The 15,597-nt window shown below is 39.7% G+C and overlaps 3 protein-coding genes across 6 annotated transcripts in view; 2 read left to right on the top strand and 1 right to left on the bottom strand.

Moving 5' to 3' along the window:
- The window catches only part of NPHP3 (nephrocystin 3), a 29,340-nt gene extending 26,804 nt beyond the window's left edge, over positions 1-2,536 (top strand). For both annotated transcript variants that reach the window (XM_074840090.1, XM_074840117.1), the window contains one exon: positions 14-2,536. In XM_074840090.1, the coding sequence (XP_074696191.1) occupies positions 14-194 (181 nt within the window). In that variant the 3' untranslated portion in view covers positions 195-2,536. The remainder of the gene's footprint in view (positions 1-13) is intronic.
- UBA5 (ubiquitin like modifier activating enzyme 5) lies at positions 2,303-13,046 on the bottom strand. Of its 2 annotated transcripts, XM_074840132.1 has the most exons (12): positions 12,764-13,046; positions 11,628-11,673; positions 11,448-11,537; positions 10,332-10,441; positions 9,831-9,917; positions 9,079-9,163; positions 8,162-8,266; positions 7,857-7,984; positions 6,521-6,656; positions 6,162-6,237; positions 5,247-5,353; positions 2,303-4,669 (listed from the first exon to the last, which is right to left on the bottom strand). In XM_074840132.1, exons 1-12 carry the CDS (start codon positions 12,907-12,909, stop codon positions 4,586-4,588), a joined length of 1,200 nt encoding a protein of 399 aa, XP_074696233.1. In that variant the 5' UTR covers positions 12,910-13,046; the 3' UTR covers positions 2,303-4,585. The 2 variants fall into 2 exon arrangements, with proteins under 2 accessions (XP_074696233.1, XP_074696241.1); XM_074840140.1 differs by lacking the exons at positions 11,628-11,673; positions 12,764-13,046 and having other exon boundaries at positions 11,453-11,535.
- Positions 13,047-13,227: 181 nt separating this feature from the next.
- The window catches only part of ACAD11 (acyl-CoA dehydrogenase family member 11), a 31,451-nt gene continuing 29,081 nt past the window's right edge, over positions 13,228-15,597 (top strand). Inside the window, exons 1-2 of one of the 2 annotated variants that reach the window (XM_074840062.1) lie at positions 13,228-13,419; positions 15,367-15,466. In XM_074840062.1, coding sequence (XP_074696163.1) covers positions 13,283-13,419; positions 15,367-15,466 — 237 coding nt within the window. In that variant the 5' untranslated portion in view covers positions 13,228-13,282. The remainder of the gene's footprint in view (positions 13,420-15,366; positions 15,467-15,597) is intronic. The other variant, XM_074840052.1, reaches the window with a different exon arrangement.

Below are 15,597 nucleotides of genomic sequence, written 5' to 3'. Positions count from 1 at the left end.
CTCTTCTCCAAAGCTATGAAGGGGGAGACTTTGAGAAGGCAGCTGAACTTTACAAGAGAGCTATGGAAATAAAAGAAGCAGAGACTTTGTTGATAGGTGGGAAAACAACTTCTCGACACTCATCGAGTGGAGATACATTCAGCTTAAAAAGTGCATTATCACCAAACATTTTTCTGGAACATGGACAAAGGTGACATAAACCTGCTCAAAGAAAAGGCAGTCTCTACAGCTATTTTAAAGCAGACATAAAATTAAGACAAATCTATTTTTCCTAGGATAATGTACTATTTTTGGGACTGACACCTGTCTTCATGAATGACAGGGAAACAAATGTTTAAGCTTGAAATCCTTCCATGTTAAATTTGCAGACTGTATGGTACAGAGTGAGCTTCCTTCATTGTATATAGATACGCACATTAGTTACCAGCTCAAGTTATAGCTAATACCAAAAACCCTGGATTTGGTACCTCTTAGCCTAAGGGCCAGGATTATAACAAGTTGAACCAGTTGTATATACTCCATGAGGTAGGTCCTATTTTTGTGTTGTAATAGCACAGCTTAGAGGATTTGTGTATTTTTGTTTTGTCAACCCTTTCCGCCTTTTCAGAAGCTTTTAAAGTTGTTTCTAAAGAGATAGTAATTTTGAAAATGCCAGAATAGTGTTCCACCTGATTAGCTGCAGGGTGATTTCCACTTTAAGCAAAGTTCGAGGGACCTGTGCAAAAATAATTGGTTTCCTTGGGAACTTAATATATCTAAATATATCATCATCTACAGTTAAAGCTGTTGTCAGATTCAACTGTGTTCAGTAAAAATGCTTGTGGTGAGGAATCCGAATGAAGATGATTATGATCTGATTCCCTGTTGTTAACCCTTTAGTGATACTTTCACTATGTAATCTCACTGAATCTCTTAAAATACAAGAATGTTTTTATTATCTGAAAAAACGTAGTCATGCAAAACAGTTTGCCATCAGATAGAGATGCTCATCAAATCTACCTGCCTGTTGTATTTCTTAATGCTCTAGTCATCTGGAAGAATCAGTCTGAAGTCTGTTCTCATGCAGTGCGTAAATCCATTAATCAATTTAAATACATACTAAAAAAAGGTTTTATAAAAAATTGAATGTAAGTGAAAAATTAATTGGAACCTCAGTATAACGTTTCAGAGGCAACTGATGTAAAGATTTATTTGATCCAGTTTGAAGAATGCAAATGGCCATTACTTCCAAGGGGTACTTACCTTCCACCCTATTTTTTTCCCTTTTAGAGTGGAGTTAAATATAACCCATTTCAGCCCTTCTTCTGGTTAGAAGCAATTTAAGGCTGTAACTTGGTAAAAAAAACAGTATATAAAATTGATAGAACAAATATATGACCCAAATTTGATTTTTAAGATTAAGATTTAGTTGAAAAAAAATCAATCAAAAATAGCTCTTGACGGTATTACAATACAGCACCGAGAGTTGACACTTTGTGATAGCTCTCTGGATGTTTTCCTCTTCAGAAAATGTTTTTTTTTTCCACTGTATTCTAGCCACCTTGACAAGTTTTGAAAATAGGAAAGTTCTTTGCAGGATTGTTACCGAATAAGGAGAGGGGCAAAGGAAAAAAAAAAAACAAAACACCCAACCAGAACCCCCCAACCAACCAACAACAAAAAAACCAACACCCCAAAACCTCAACCTTCTCAGCTTGTATGTGTTTCTGTTGCCTACTCAGACTTCGTAATCCCCTCCACTAAAGCCAGTGTTACGAATGATCAGATGTCTGGTCTAGGTTGTCACCTCTGGTCTGATTTTAACAGGTATAATGATGTATCTTGCTCTCCTGAATAGTTTTCCTTCATGCTGCTAGCTTAAATAAAAAGCTACTTTCTAGATCTTCAGTGTTGTTCAGACCTTCTCCCTTTAGTGATTTCCAATTCTGAACTGTTACTATTCTGCCCTTGAGTGACTTCCAACTTATTCATAGGTTGCAGGGTTGCTTTTGGAAGAAAAATCAGTCCCTAAAAAGTAGCAGATCCCAACCATCCATGGTCCATTAGCGAAGGCGGTGAGGAAACAAAATCCTTACCCTATCAACCCAAAGAAAACTTTCTGTAGAAAGTAAAACAGGATCAGGAGGAATAGTGGAAGGTCTTCCAAGCCGTGTGTGGGACATAAGCTCATGCAGCTATAGTCCTAGCGCTCTTAAGACAGTTGTTCCCGGATTTGTGACATTTAAAAAAAAAAATAATTTGTATATCTGGTATATACCAAATAATACTTCTATGTAGGAGAACTCCACCTCAAAACAGTGTCACCAGTTTCAATGGAGTTTAATCATACAGTCAGAATATCAACATCTCAGTAACATTCATGATACACTGTAAAAACTGTAAGCTTTTATAAGATTGCCAAAGAAACAAAGCTGGACTAAACCACTGCAATACGCTTTAATGTTAGTTCATAACAAAAGTAATAAATTTTCCATTATGTTTTATAGTTGAAGTAGATTATACTTGTAAATGTCTTAATTAAAAAAAAATCCTTAAAGCTGCTTTTTTGATGCTGTTTCTTTTTAAATAATTTTAACCATTGGCACATACAATCATCTTAATATATTTTCCAATTCTGTCAAATTCTTCTTCTATATACAAGTTGAAAGTCTGAAAGTAACACAAGAACCATTTTGCATCCTCTGTAAGTGGGCATACAAAATTGTATTAATTTGCTCATAAAACTGTACATGAAGTAAAACGGTAAACAGTTGCCTCTTGAAAAGCTGTCAATCGGGTGACAGCAGTCATGTCAGCCAAACAGCTGAGAGTCAAGATTAACTGAGCTGTTGTAGAAATGAGTCGGCTGTTTGCATCAGGATCTCTGGAGCCAGGTGTCTGCCTCACTTTTATTGTTCTCAACAGAAAGGTAGAGACACAAAGAAATGTAAGGAACACTTAAATTGACACTTGAATCAAGTTAACGTAGACTTAGTGACACAGGTTCAAGTATGTACCTCTGTAATGATCTCATTATTCTATTTCCCATCCCTCTTTACAGTTCATTTCTAAAATCTGGATTCTCCAAAACTGAACTCAATCCAAAAAACCCACTTCCATTTTACAGTGTAATGCACCACACCCAAAACCCACCTAAACCCTCCCTCACTAGCTTTAGCAATTATTTTTATGTATATAATATAATCTGGTGTCAGCTGCAGAGGAAACAGATTCTGAAATTTGTAACCGTATTCATTCAGCTGCCCTAAAAAATAGGAGCACCTCCACAATATTTCTTTTTACGTGTTAGGTGGATACTCCTACTACCACTACTAGCTGGCTCTAGATTGGCTGCATCATACTGGGTTTTGAACAGCCCAAGTTGGTGATATTTGTATTATACTGCGAAGGCTGAAATTTACCTTCTTCTAAGCCAAATATAATGATCAGGTTCTGGATCAGACACCCACAGGAGTTAAAATATTTGGAATGGATACTTCCAGTTCTGCAGTGTACTGGCACTACAGGATATGGACACGTACAGGTCAGTTTAACACGTGATAATTTAAAAGATAATACAACTGTACTAACATTATTTACAAGACAGATACAATAGCTCAGGTACCCTGCTGAAGAGATTTGCAACACAAAGTTTAGAGCATCTAATTCTAAAAGCTTTCCTCTGCAAACTCAGATTAAATATATTCCTCAATATAGCGCATGTGATGGGGATGGATCAGAATTACAGCAAAAATTTTAATAGCCAGCAAAAATACAATATTGAGATTTTTGAAGAGATAGACAAAATTGCCTGTTCTTTCCAATGTTAATGGTAATTCTTACAGATTTTGTCATGAAAAGCATCTGCCAGCTGAAATAGTGGCATGCCAATACCCAGTCTGCTACTATAATTATCTACTAACAAAAGACTTTGCCTTGTCACAGCATAGTCAAAACATTATTACATACAAAACATACAGGCAGCTATTTAAGAACAAGCAGTAGTAAAACATTGATAAAACTAGGGAAATCTAAAAAAATATTCCATCCCAGAGCTATTTAAGGCAGATAAAAAAGCTGTAATGTTCTGTTTGCTCAGAAATAAGAAACCACAGCACGACCCACACCAAGAATTTACAGACACCAGTGAACAAAGATGAACACAAGTGCTTGGAAAATCAGGAGCAGCAGTATGAGTGAGGCACGATCACCTGCCCTTGACCTACTCAGTCCACTGCAGCAGATTTCATCTTTCGCTTGTCCTATACTATGTACTGTTCCATCACATGATGTTGCATAGAATGTGCTATGCCTACTTTTGGTAGTTTACCATCTCCTCCTATTTTCTACTGAGCATCTGGCCCCTAGCAATGCTGAGAAATTAAAATTTACAGTAGCACAACTCACTATCTTAAAGACTAGACAACAGAATAGAAACAAAGTAAGTCTGTTTGCTTCCTGCTCCTGTAACAGTTCAATTTCATCAGAAATGTAAAGATAAGTTTCAGTTGGGGTAAAAAAGGAGGAAAAAAAAAAAAAAAGTCTGGTCTTCTCAAAATCCAGTGTCAATCCAAACTCCCAAAAGTTGTACTTAATATTTGGTTTGCTACATGTTTCTCATTTTGGCCATGAGTTCTTCTAGGCTTTCTTCAGGCTCAGCTACCATTTCCTCAGTTAGCAAATTCTCTTCCTATTAGGAACAGGAAGAAAAAGTTGGCAACAAAATAGTGAACAAAAAACGCTGCACAAATAAGCTTTATTCCCGTCACCACACCATTTTCCTAGAACCAAGCACTCAATCGCAAGATTAGGCTTAAATTATTACAAATTTAAATTGTAAACTGTATTCTGACTGGGAGTGAGAATGTTCTGGCTGCAATACATACAGATTCTGCATTCCCCAGGTACACTAATTGCTCTTTGACTACATAGAGCTTTTACTAAATAAATATGGTTAAAATATTAGTCACCAAAATACCAACTGAGAAATTCACATTTGCTTTCCCTCCCGTCCCCCAAATACATTCATTCCTATCACTCAAAACTACATTCATGCTCACATCCATACTGAAATATATTTCATAGAAACCCAAAACCAGACCATGTAAGACAGGAGTTCGATGTACCGAGGTACAGTTTTACTGGAATTGTTCAGAATGGAATTTTATTTTAGGTTTAAAGGGTAACCAAGCTGGCTCATGCTATAGATTCAATCTATACGATGTATTTAAGAAAATAAGTGTATTCATAAAGAATAAATATATTACCTTGTTTGGGATAGTATATGCTACTGTAATTCCCTTGGGAAGCTCAGGTACTGGGCCAGATGCAGCCTTCAGCTCATCTTCTGAAATTTCTGATACTAACTCGATGCCTTTGCGTTAAAAGGAATTGAGAGCTCCATTAGAAGTTAGATGAAAAAGTTCATTAATCACTACGTTATCATAGCACAAGGAAAACCACAGCTACTTTTCTAAAATAGAAAAAATTGAAGACCAGAAAGACCTTTGATTTCAATTACTTCATTCCCATTATCAATGCAAAACGTTTTCCCTTTACAATATATGAAATGGTTCCATACATGGAACTTGTGGACAAGAACGACACCTCTCCTATAGGACTCCCTTGTCCTCAGCAGTTTAATCTTACTGTGAGGACACTTAACAATGGTAAGCTAAGACTATTTTCTCTATCATGTAATCAACAGAATGTATACATCCATTCTTGAAATGGCTATATAAAATGCACGTACCATTTCTTAAGGCAATTCTTTATTTAAAGCCCTTGGAGGAATAAAAAGATCAATGGGGATGCCTTAGTGTAGTGGTTATGGAAGTGACAAATGCTCTTTAGCTACATATTTAAAACAAACACACAGCGAATAAATCTTCTCACATCTTTCATTCATATCTTCAGACCATCATCTGAGAAAGTATTTTATACAAACATTGTTAATTTTTGCGCCTAAAACCTGCTCATTATACTAAAACTACATCATCAAGTTGTGTTAGCAGCATTGCTGTCAAAACCTGTGAAAAGCCAGCAGTAATTATGCAGTGTAAGGCACAAAAAATAGGAACCGTGAGAAGTCCCATGTACCCTACAGTGTGTTCACCTAAGACAAAGAATTTAACTGAAGCTTGGTATGGGGAACATCATTTCATCTCCACTTGATTACTTACCCCAGTCATTGTCTTCATGTACTATTTCTTCTTCCTGTTCAACTACTTCTTGTTTTGGTCGTGCAGCTTCTTTTTTCTGAAGGAAAAACAGAAAAAAATAAAACCCACAATATATGTAATAATCCAATTTTCAACAACAAAGATGATCAGATCTAATATTCACACTTCTTTTAAGATATGCAGTCACCATTTAGAAATTTGTTAGGCATAAAAACGCAGAATACCTGCAAGTTATAAAAACCCAAACCCATTAACACTCAAAAATAGGTGACTGCCAGAAAGGTTGAGCAATTACTGCAGAAGCAAATACTATCTAACTGAATGCAAGCCAGTCTGCCTAAAACCTAAAGCATTTTTACCTTATAATTTTCTTGCTGTTTTCTGCAATTTTGGTCACTACATTGTGGATTTGGCTTCATAGACATAGTTGGAAAGAAATCCTGCATGGCATTGTAACCAAGATAATAACTCACAGTACCAAAATTTAACAGGTATCTAGAAACACAAACAGAGAAAGCAGACCCTTATATACAGACGCAAACCTAAAAATTCAGTTGCTCAAGGAATAATTTTTCCTCAAAGAACTTTTTGAATACACTTTCACACTAGTGAAGTTGTAAAAAATTACTGTAATTGTTTTAAGATAAGCTGTAGTCACCTGACCACAGCGTAACTGCATCATCATAGAACCCAGTCCTCTTGTGGTATGTGTGGAGAACAAGGCAGCTACAGTCTCAGAAAAACAAAAGTTTAAGTGTAAGCAGTTTTCTCCTGTGCCTTAATCCATTGCTTGAAACACTCAAGTGCTCTGTATTATGAAGGGAGAGTTTTCAACAGCTAATCAGAATCAGTTTAATCATCTTTACTACAGGGTCATACTGGCAATGAAAATAAAGATTTAAATTACGCTGCAACATTTGCATTCTTCATTAAACACCTGTTGCTATGTAATTTTATGTAATACCTCTCTGCACAGCTGAAAATGGTGCTTAGTTGTTTGCAGGCACACTTGCAAACAGTATTTTTATTCTTTGTAACTAGAAATTTTTGGGGAACTGACAAAACCAAGCTAAGGCTAAAAATAGGCTAAATAAGATCCTATTCTCAAAAATGCTTGTAAAAGGCTGTGCATCGTTTTGAAACCAAATACAAAGTTGTTAAAGAATTTTCCTTGCTGATACAGGCAGTTCTTTTAGCAGCTGGAGTCATGTGACTACTTTTTGAAAGTATTAAAATACCTCCTATTGCTATATGCCTATTTTTCATTTACCTCAGGTTAGAATACAAACACTGCAAGAGAAATGATTTTTTTCTTTGTCCATGTACAAAATTTCAAAGAGTTAGCACCATATTATTTTTGTGTATAATTCAGTGATGTCAAATGAGAGCATGTTTAAATGCAGAACTACAGGGAATAAAAAATAAAAAGCGTGTGCGTGCAGTAAGATAAATTCTTAGGAAAACTCTGAAGACTTTTCCTTACCCCTGTAAAGTTCTATTAAGAACAGCAGCTCCAAAGTAAACACAGCAGTGATTCAAGCAGTGTGTATTTCAGCCCTGTCCAGTGATGCCACTACCTTTAGGAAATTGGCCACAAGCATATAAAAAGAACCAGACCCATCATCATGAAATGTTCCTTCAGGCTTCTTTCTCTTACGGTGCTGTACACTGAATAGCAGCAATTCAGTCACTTACTTCAGAACATTTTGTACAAGAATTCCTGCCACGACACCCATAGTTGTAGGAAGACTAGCTGCACAAACTCCTTCTCGTTTTAATGTTTTCTCATCAATATTTGCAGCAACTACAAGTGGAGGAGCACACTAAGGGGAAAATAAAGAAATTCAGTTTAAAAAAAGTATTTTAAAAAAGCACAGATCACACAAAATTTTAAGCTACTCTATCAGCTGTGCCAGGATCACATTCACTAGCCAGCTGATCTTCACACTCCCAGCCCCACTGTAAAAGACAAATGAAGAATTCAGCAGAGCACCGCATACCGCGAAACAAGCAGTTTCACCAGGTATGATCAGCTGTATATGTCCTGATACTGCATTTTCACTCACTCCAGATTCCATCCAGGTTTGTCCAAGTTCATTGCAGGCCTTATAAACACAGAAAAACACATCAGCACCGCAGAAGGATAATGGAAGAAAAAAACCCCGTAGATTGAGAGTGATTAAATACATTGACCTTCCTGCTTTAAGATAAAAAGGCTATGATCAGAAAAAGGAACATGAAAAGGTAGAATAGAAATTGTTTCTCAAAGGACAAAGTAAAGCTGTCCTCATGAAGCCAGCCCTTTGTGCTTTCCTGAGGCCCTGAGACTTCTGAACAAATACAGGCAATAGTGATCCGGTTACTAGCACACTACAGAATCTAATTGCACAAACTACTTTTAGCGGCATGGATGTAGTGTCTCTGTGTACCCTCAGTGCACGCAATCTGCAGATCAAGTTAGCTGAAGGATAACAGAACACGTGTTTGGCACGTACCCTACATTGGCTACTACTATAAAGAAAAACAGTTTGATTAGGTTTGATTAGCCTTAAGACATTTTTAGTATACAAAAAGTCATATGAAGTATACAATTAGCTATACACAGTTAAAAAGTTTTTAAGATTTAACATGTCAGGCTTTGATAATACCTTTATATAAACAGGATAATTTGGAAAGACAGAGAGGAATTACGATACTTACTCTTTTACTAATCATTAGCTGTTAGTCTACAGTTATACATATAAAATGTGTTTCATAAGAATTGGGTAAAAGCTCAGATTCTGTTTCCTTAAACCAAGGAGGAAATTTCTTAGAAGATCCTTGATAAGTTCCTGTCTTTTCTCTAGTCCCCACAATTTCCCACATTATTTACAGGAGAATATAGACTTCCACAAGCTCATGCCTTTGGTGGCCTTACCGTGTTAATTGCCATGCGAGCTTCAAAGTTGTCCACGCAACTTAGAACAAGATCGACAGGCTTCCCTTCCTCTAGTGCACCGTTACTGAAATAAGTGTCAGAAGTTTGCATGAAAATGCTGGCAGAACAAAATACCAACATGGCAATCAACATGCTGCTTTGGAGTACAAGAAGCACACGGGAAGTGTATTTCTAACAAAACTTGTGCAAATGCAGAACAGGATACAACTAGCATCTTAGATCTACAGTAGAGACAACAGCATGCTGAAGCTGGGATTTAAATATATGGGCATTTTACATTAAAAGAAGTTTTATATAGTATACACTCACAGTACAAAGTATTGGAGAATTGTATCTTTGTACGACATAACTGCAAATGGGAAGAGTTATTTCAGAACTTCTCTGTGAGATTCACTAATAACTATTTTCTTTCTTCATGCTATAAAGCATTCTGGAAACTACTCCAGAGCAGTAAAAATATGATCTGATCTGTTTTCTGTAATGGGAAAAGCCTATAAGACCTGCAACTTTGGTTGGAAATCTAAAGATGCACTAATACTACCATGTAACAGTAGAAATAAATGCCAACTCTAGAGAAAAGGTCTAGGCAGAAATGTCTTCATATATACATGGTTTTCAATTGGAAGTCATTAAACTGAAAAAAAAAAAAAAAACAACAATAAAAATGTGAGGCTGTATAGAGCCACACATCAGCAGAAGTTCGCAATATGCTTTGGCTGAAAGATTTTTACCTTATTCTATCCATGAAGTGTTCAAAGTTGTCCAGTGTTGTGATGTTGTAGTTATGTACTTCAAATTGAACATCAGGATTAATATTCCTTATGGAGGAAATGAGTCAATATCAATATATACAGTGATAACTTACATTCTACTCCCTAACTTCACAAGCGTTGCTACAGCCTTAAGGTTCCAGTCTGAAGTCTAGAATATACACATATTTGTCAAAAATTCACAGATGAAATGAGGAAATAACCACAACATAATGAAGTGGCATAGTTTATACCAAACTTCTGAGAAAAATTAGCTATACTTTAAAAGTAGACTTACATTAAGGTTTTGGCCAGTACAAAAATGTCCTTAAAGTATCAACCACTCCCACAACTATTTTATATACAAATTTCCAAATTAGATCATGCTACTTTGCAAGTGATTAAGAGTTCTTCTGGAGCATCGTTTTTCCGGAGCAGCACCCTGGGTAAATACATTTTGATACCCACTTCTCTAAATTATACCTCAAAGTATGCTCTGCTGCTTGCACTTTGCTTAATCCAGCTTGATGAGGTTGGAAGAAGAGCCTGTTCATGTTTGCCAATTCCACCTTGTCATAATCAAACAGAAGCAGCTGCAATAAAGATTGTATTAACATAGGTGAATCTCCAAAGACTCTGCAACCAGAGCACTATGGCAAGGCATTTTAAACAACAAAACTCATTCTAGAAACAAAACCAAAAACCCCCAACCAAACACCCCCCATTCAGTTCACGTACAGAAGTTACTAATATTGTAAGTACATGAAAGACTGAATTCTAACTGCCATTCACCAGGAACGGATTCGTTGTCACAAACCCCACTCTTAATAAAAAACAATCTGTTCATTTGATCTAAACTAAGAATATTCAACAGATTATCTACATGAACGCTATGAACTCTGTTATCACATTGCTACTTGCTATTATGGCATTAACTAGAAACGTGTCATTTCTTTCACTTGTCTCGGCATGTCGTTCTTCAAAAGCAATTCACTTAAAATACCCCCATAATACGTGGACATGTTGATTATTATAAATTCTGAATCAACTATCTAATGCCCTTTTGTATGCTCAAGATGTTCTGTTCTACTAGCTCTGGAAGTTCTTCTTACCTATACACACATCAAATTATTCTTAACTGCTGATAAATTTTTAGCTCTAAGTCTGCCACATGATGAACTAACGTTTGTGATAAAAATCTGTTTGGCATCTACCACATTTCAATTTTGGGAATATCAACTTTTTCTCATAAGACTTAATCTTCTATGCAAGTTACCTCATATTTTTTCTTTAATTTGTTTTCCTTTTGCCATAATCCAGTATGAAGGTTTGACAGATGGGCTCATATAAGAGCATGGAGAAGACAAGCATCCAAACAAGAATTATCCACGATACAGGATTAAGCCCTAAGTAAATCAATTTTACTAGCATAAGAAAAATACAGCCTCTTCATTTGTGATGTTTACACAACTGCTGTTCTTGAGTGCTTTCTTCATAGTACTTTTTTATTTGGGCAAAATCAACCGAGTGAAATCAAATCTCTATGAAGAAGACTGGTGCATCTACTATAAAGAAGTAGAAGAAGAAAACTCTCATTACCTTACCAATGCCACACCTTGTCAACATTTCAGCAGTCACGCTGCCAACGCCACCTACACCTACCACTGCAACTGTAAAAGTACGGATTTTCTGTAGAAAGAAATAAAATACAGATCAGTATATCAAAAGTGGTCCTCAGGGAAAATATGCAAGGCTGTTTTAACACAGATAGAATCCTACCTCATAGTCTTTGACAATTCCCATTCTTTTTAATGCCATCAAGCGACTACAAAGAAAAAAAGAAATATTATACAGAAAATGCTCTCTACATTTCTAATAGCAATTTCGCTTTTCAGATATATAAAATCACTTTTGCTTCAAAAATAACCCCAGCAAGCACCAAACTCAAGCCTGCTGTTTTCACTGCAGTCGTGATTGCCAGCTAGATACAGTCTAAATGAGATAGTAGATGCTTTCCTATTAGCAACAGCAACAGAGTACTAACCCTGTGGAAACTCATGTACTTATTCAGTTGGTATGAGTAACATCAATGAAATCAGGAGGACCTATAGCTATTTTTGTAAATGAATCCCTGATTTACAGAATGAAAGCCTACACTTTTTTCTGCAATGAACCATATGGCAGCAGGCCACTGAAAACTCTTCCACTGTTTTCTGATCAATTTGATTAGATTAACATAACATTAAAAAAAAACAAATTAGAGAATATCAGGTTGTGAAGATAACTGGAAGAATTTTAAAGTAACATTTTATCCTGCTATTGCATTTTTTCATTGAAAATATCAATGAAAGTACAAGTATCAACTTGTATTAAGGCAATTCATTCTGAAAAAAAAACCAAACCCAAGCATCAGATTTCCAGAAGCACTGAGCATTAGAAGGGATCCCAGATGCTCAAGACTTCTCTAAACCAAACTCTAAAATGGGAAAGTTAGAGGACTAAGACCTCATGTAATACCAACACCTGTCCCCTTTATCAGCCAGTTGGCTGAAAAACTCAGTTTCCTCTCTCTCTCCCTGTACTGTAAAGCAAGGTAACACAAAGTAACCCGATGTACACACCCCTGCCACCCCAGTCGGGTGGGAAACCTGAGAGCACCCCTCCCCTCCTCCCCACCAAGCACCTGCCTTCAGCACTGCCTTGACAGCCTCCTCAGCACACCCAGCCCCATCCCGTAGTCCCCCACCTCCCCGAGCCCACCTCCACACCCCTTTTCCCCCTTACCCAGACCCGCAGTTCCAACCCACGGCCTGTGACCCCACAGCCCAGCCTCTGCACCCTGACTCAGCCTTCGGGCCTCCTCCCCCGGCTCAGCCCTGGCCCTCGCCCGGTCGGTGCAATCCCCCCGGTCGCACCTGTAGGGGTTGGAGTCCGTCACCTCCGGGCTCATGCTCTCGATGCGGGGCCGCACCGCCCGCCGCTCGCCCCTCTCCCGGGCCAGCTCCTCCTCCAGCTCCCGCACACGCCGCTCCAGCTGCTCCAGCCGGCTCAGCCCCGCCATGGCGGCGCCGGCCCCTCCACAGCGACACGTCTCCCCGCCCGGAGCAGCTTCCGGGAGCGGCGGGGAGCGCCGCCCCCCGCTCGCGCCGCCGCCTCAGGGAGCGTTCCCGCCCGGCGCGGGCCTCCTGCCGCCCCGCAGCGGGCAGCGAGCGGGCTCTGGCGATGACGCGGCGAGGGCGGGTGGCAGCCGCGGCGGTAACTACCTCCCGGGAGCCGCCTTCTCGCCGGAGAAGCCGCCCGGCGCCGGGGGCCGCTTTCCTTGACGGACCAAGCCGCCTTCGGTTGCCGTGGCGACGCGGGGCGGGGCTCCTCCGTCAGTAGCGTAGCGGCGCGGTGGGCGGGTGCGGGGCGTACGCCGCCGGCGCAGCGCGGGGATGGCGGCGGAGCCGGGCACCAGCGAGGTGCGGCGGCAGCACAGCTTCGACCAGGGGAGCTTAGAGCGGTACCTGTCCAGCCACCTGCCCAGCTTCCCTCGGCAGCCCGCGGGGGCTCTGGCTGTCAGGCAGTACAGGTAAAGGGCGGGCCGCTCTCCTGCCCCGAGACCGCTTGCGAGGGGCGAGCGGCGGCCTCCAGGGCCGTTGACACGGGCTCTCGCCCTGGGCCTGCGCCCGTGGGGCGTCCTGAGGCGCGGAGCCGCAGTCTGGGCTCGAATTGTGCCTCTGCGAGGTGAGGAGGGGCCGCGGCTTTGCTCGCTGCGCGGCAGCAAAAGTGGCCGGAGTTAGGGCCCTTTGCCCTGGTGATGGCAGCCACGGGCCGTCGGGGGAACGGCTCGTCCCTTGAACGGCTGGAGAAGTCAAAGTTCGCCGTGGCGGCCAAGGTGACCTATGGCACAGGCAGACCCTGTGGCCGCGGTTGGCCGTCTGCAGGAGGGTCATGTGTTGGGTGGACGCCCCGCTGTCCTCAGAAAAACGCGTCTGGCCCTCCACGGTGCACTCCGTTGGAGCATGCTCACAGTTGTTTTATTGCCTACTGCTAGATCTCGATTCACCTGCTCTTTTAATGGCACAACAGATAATAATGTTCAGAAGCACATACATGGCATAATAAATCAATTTTAAAAGCTGTAGGCTATTGCCAGGTAAGCAAACCAATCAAAACAGTGTAACGCTGGGCTGAGATTCCCATTAATGCCCTGAGAGCAATGCATTGTGTCAGCGAGGTGCTACACCCGAGCTCCAGAGCTGCTGTTGCATTCAGCAATTAGATTAACTAGCGTGGCTGTGTGACTTCCAGTCAGGACCTAACTATTAGAAGTTATTCAAAAAATACATACTAATTCCTTTGTAAACATGGCATTAACAGCTTTATCAGCATCTATCAATAAGGAACAGTAAACAATTTTTCACTGTCTTCTGATGCAAGTATAAAATATCCATTGAATCCTCAGCTGTTACTGTAATCCTCGTATGTACTTCAGTTGAGGAGATTGTAGGAGGGGCCTCAGGAGAGTTGCTAATAGTAAAATCTGCTAAAATATTACCAGTATTTATGCTTTTACTACTTTGTTTGTCTTGTGGTTGCACTTCAAGGCTTCAACCAATCGAAATATCTGTTGTGCCAGGCAGAGTATTTGTGCATGCCATATGCTTGTTAACCTATTTTACAGACTATACCCTAACTGCCCCAGGGAGAATGGAAGTGTCGTGGTGCGCATGAGGGCAAAAGTTCACTTGATTTTGATTTTCCAATGCTAGTCTAATCTTTTATTGAAGTCAGAAGGCATCTTAAAAATGATCCAGAATGAAGAGGGGAAGGCATGTAGATTAGCACAGAGCCTTGAGGAAAATAATGAGCTTGGTTGAGATATGGAAGGGTTTGGCTAGTTTGTCCTTCACTTTTACACATGTATGTTATTGAAATGTCTAATTTCTATGATTCTTTCCTGCAGCAACATTCATCCTTTAAAACTTTACAGTCTCTTAAGCATAGCATATGTATGTGATGATGAGGCTAGCATACAGTGGGGCTTGGTAGTAGAATTCATCAGTTATTTAGAGCTTTCTATATGCTTACATTGTTCAAACTACAGCTTGACAAAGGCCAAATACAATTATGGGCTAGTGTAAATTCTGCTCTGTTTAATTTCCTCCACATCGGAAAACTTTAAAGTTAGTATCTACTGCATACCTTGAAAACATTAATAATGTCTCTTTAGGGAGGAGAGGTAAATGCTATCTCCATTCCACAGGAGAACAAATTGAGTATCTGTGACCTCTGCAGTGACAGAAGTCATCTTTCTTATAGGTAGGAATAGAACCTCTGACTTCTAGTTTTGTAGGCTATCACTTGCGTCCTTGTAAGACTATATTTAAAAAAAAAGACAACAACTCTTGAAAAGACCACTTTCCTCTGTCTTGTCATTTTGATCAGGCCAAGTCAGTTTGCATCATTTCTGTTAGTAGTTTGCAAATTTGTAACTACTTGAATTCATAAGTAATTATAATCTTTCTCTTTGTAGCTTAGGCCAGTCAAATCCAACCTTTTATCTTCAGAAGGGTGGGCAGGCTTATGTGCTCAGGAAGAAGCCCCATGGCCCTCTTTTACCTAGAGCTCACAAGGTAAGTAACACTCTTCAGCGAGCTCCAAACACTTTGTATTGCAGGTGGATAAGTCCTATACATGATAGTGAGGCACATTGTTGAATGTGTCTAGAGATGCAATGAATTGGTGGATCATTTCCAGTTTTCTG

The sequence above is a fragment of the Strix aluco genome, chromosome 1 (assembly GCF_031877795.1).
Source record: "Strix aluco isolate bStrAlu1 chromosome 1, bStrAlu1.hap1, whole genome shotgun sequence".
In the NCBI taxonomy this organism is placed as follows: domain Eukaryota; kingdom Metazoa; phylum Chordata; class Aves; order Strigiformes; family Strigidae; genus Strix; species Strix aluco.
The sequence above is the reverse complement of the archived record's forward strand: the minus strand, read 5'-3'. Positions and strand labels throughout refer to the sequence as shown.

Coding starts and splice junctions, on each gene's coding strand:
- UBA5 (XM_074840132.1), bottom strand. CDS start 12,909: ATGGCGGGGCTGAGCCGGCTGGAGCAGCTGGAGCGGCGTGTGCGGGAG. Junction 11,538..11,627: donor GAATTGTCAAAGACTATGAG/GTAGGATTCTAT, acceptor TTCTTTCTACAG/AAAATCCGTACTTTTACAGT. Junction 4,670..5,246: donor CATATACTATCCCAAACAAG/GTAATATATTTA, acceptor TGTTCCTAATAG/GAAGAGAATTTGCTAACTGA.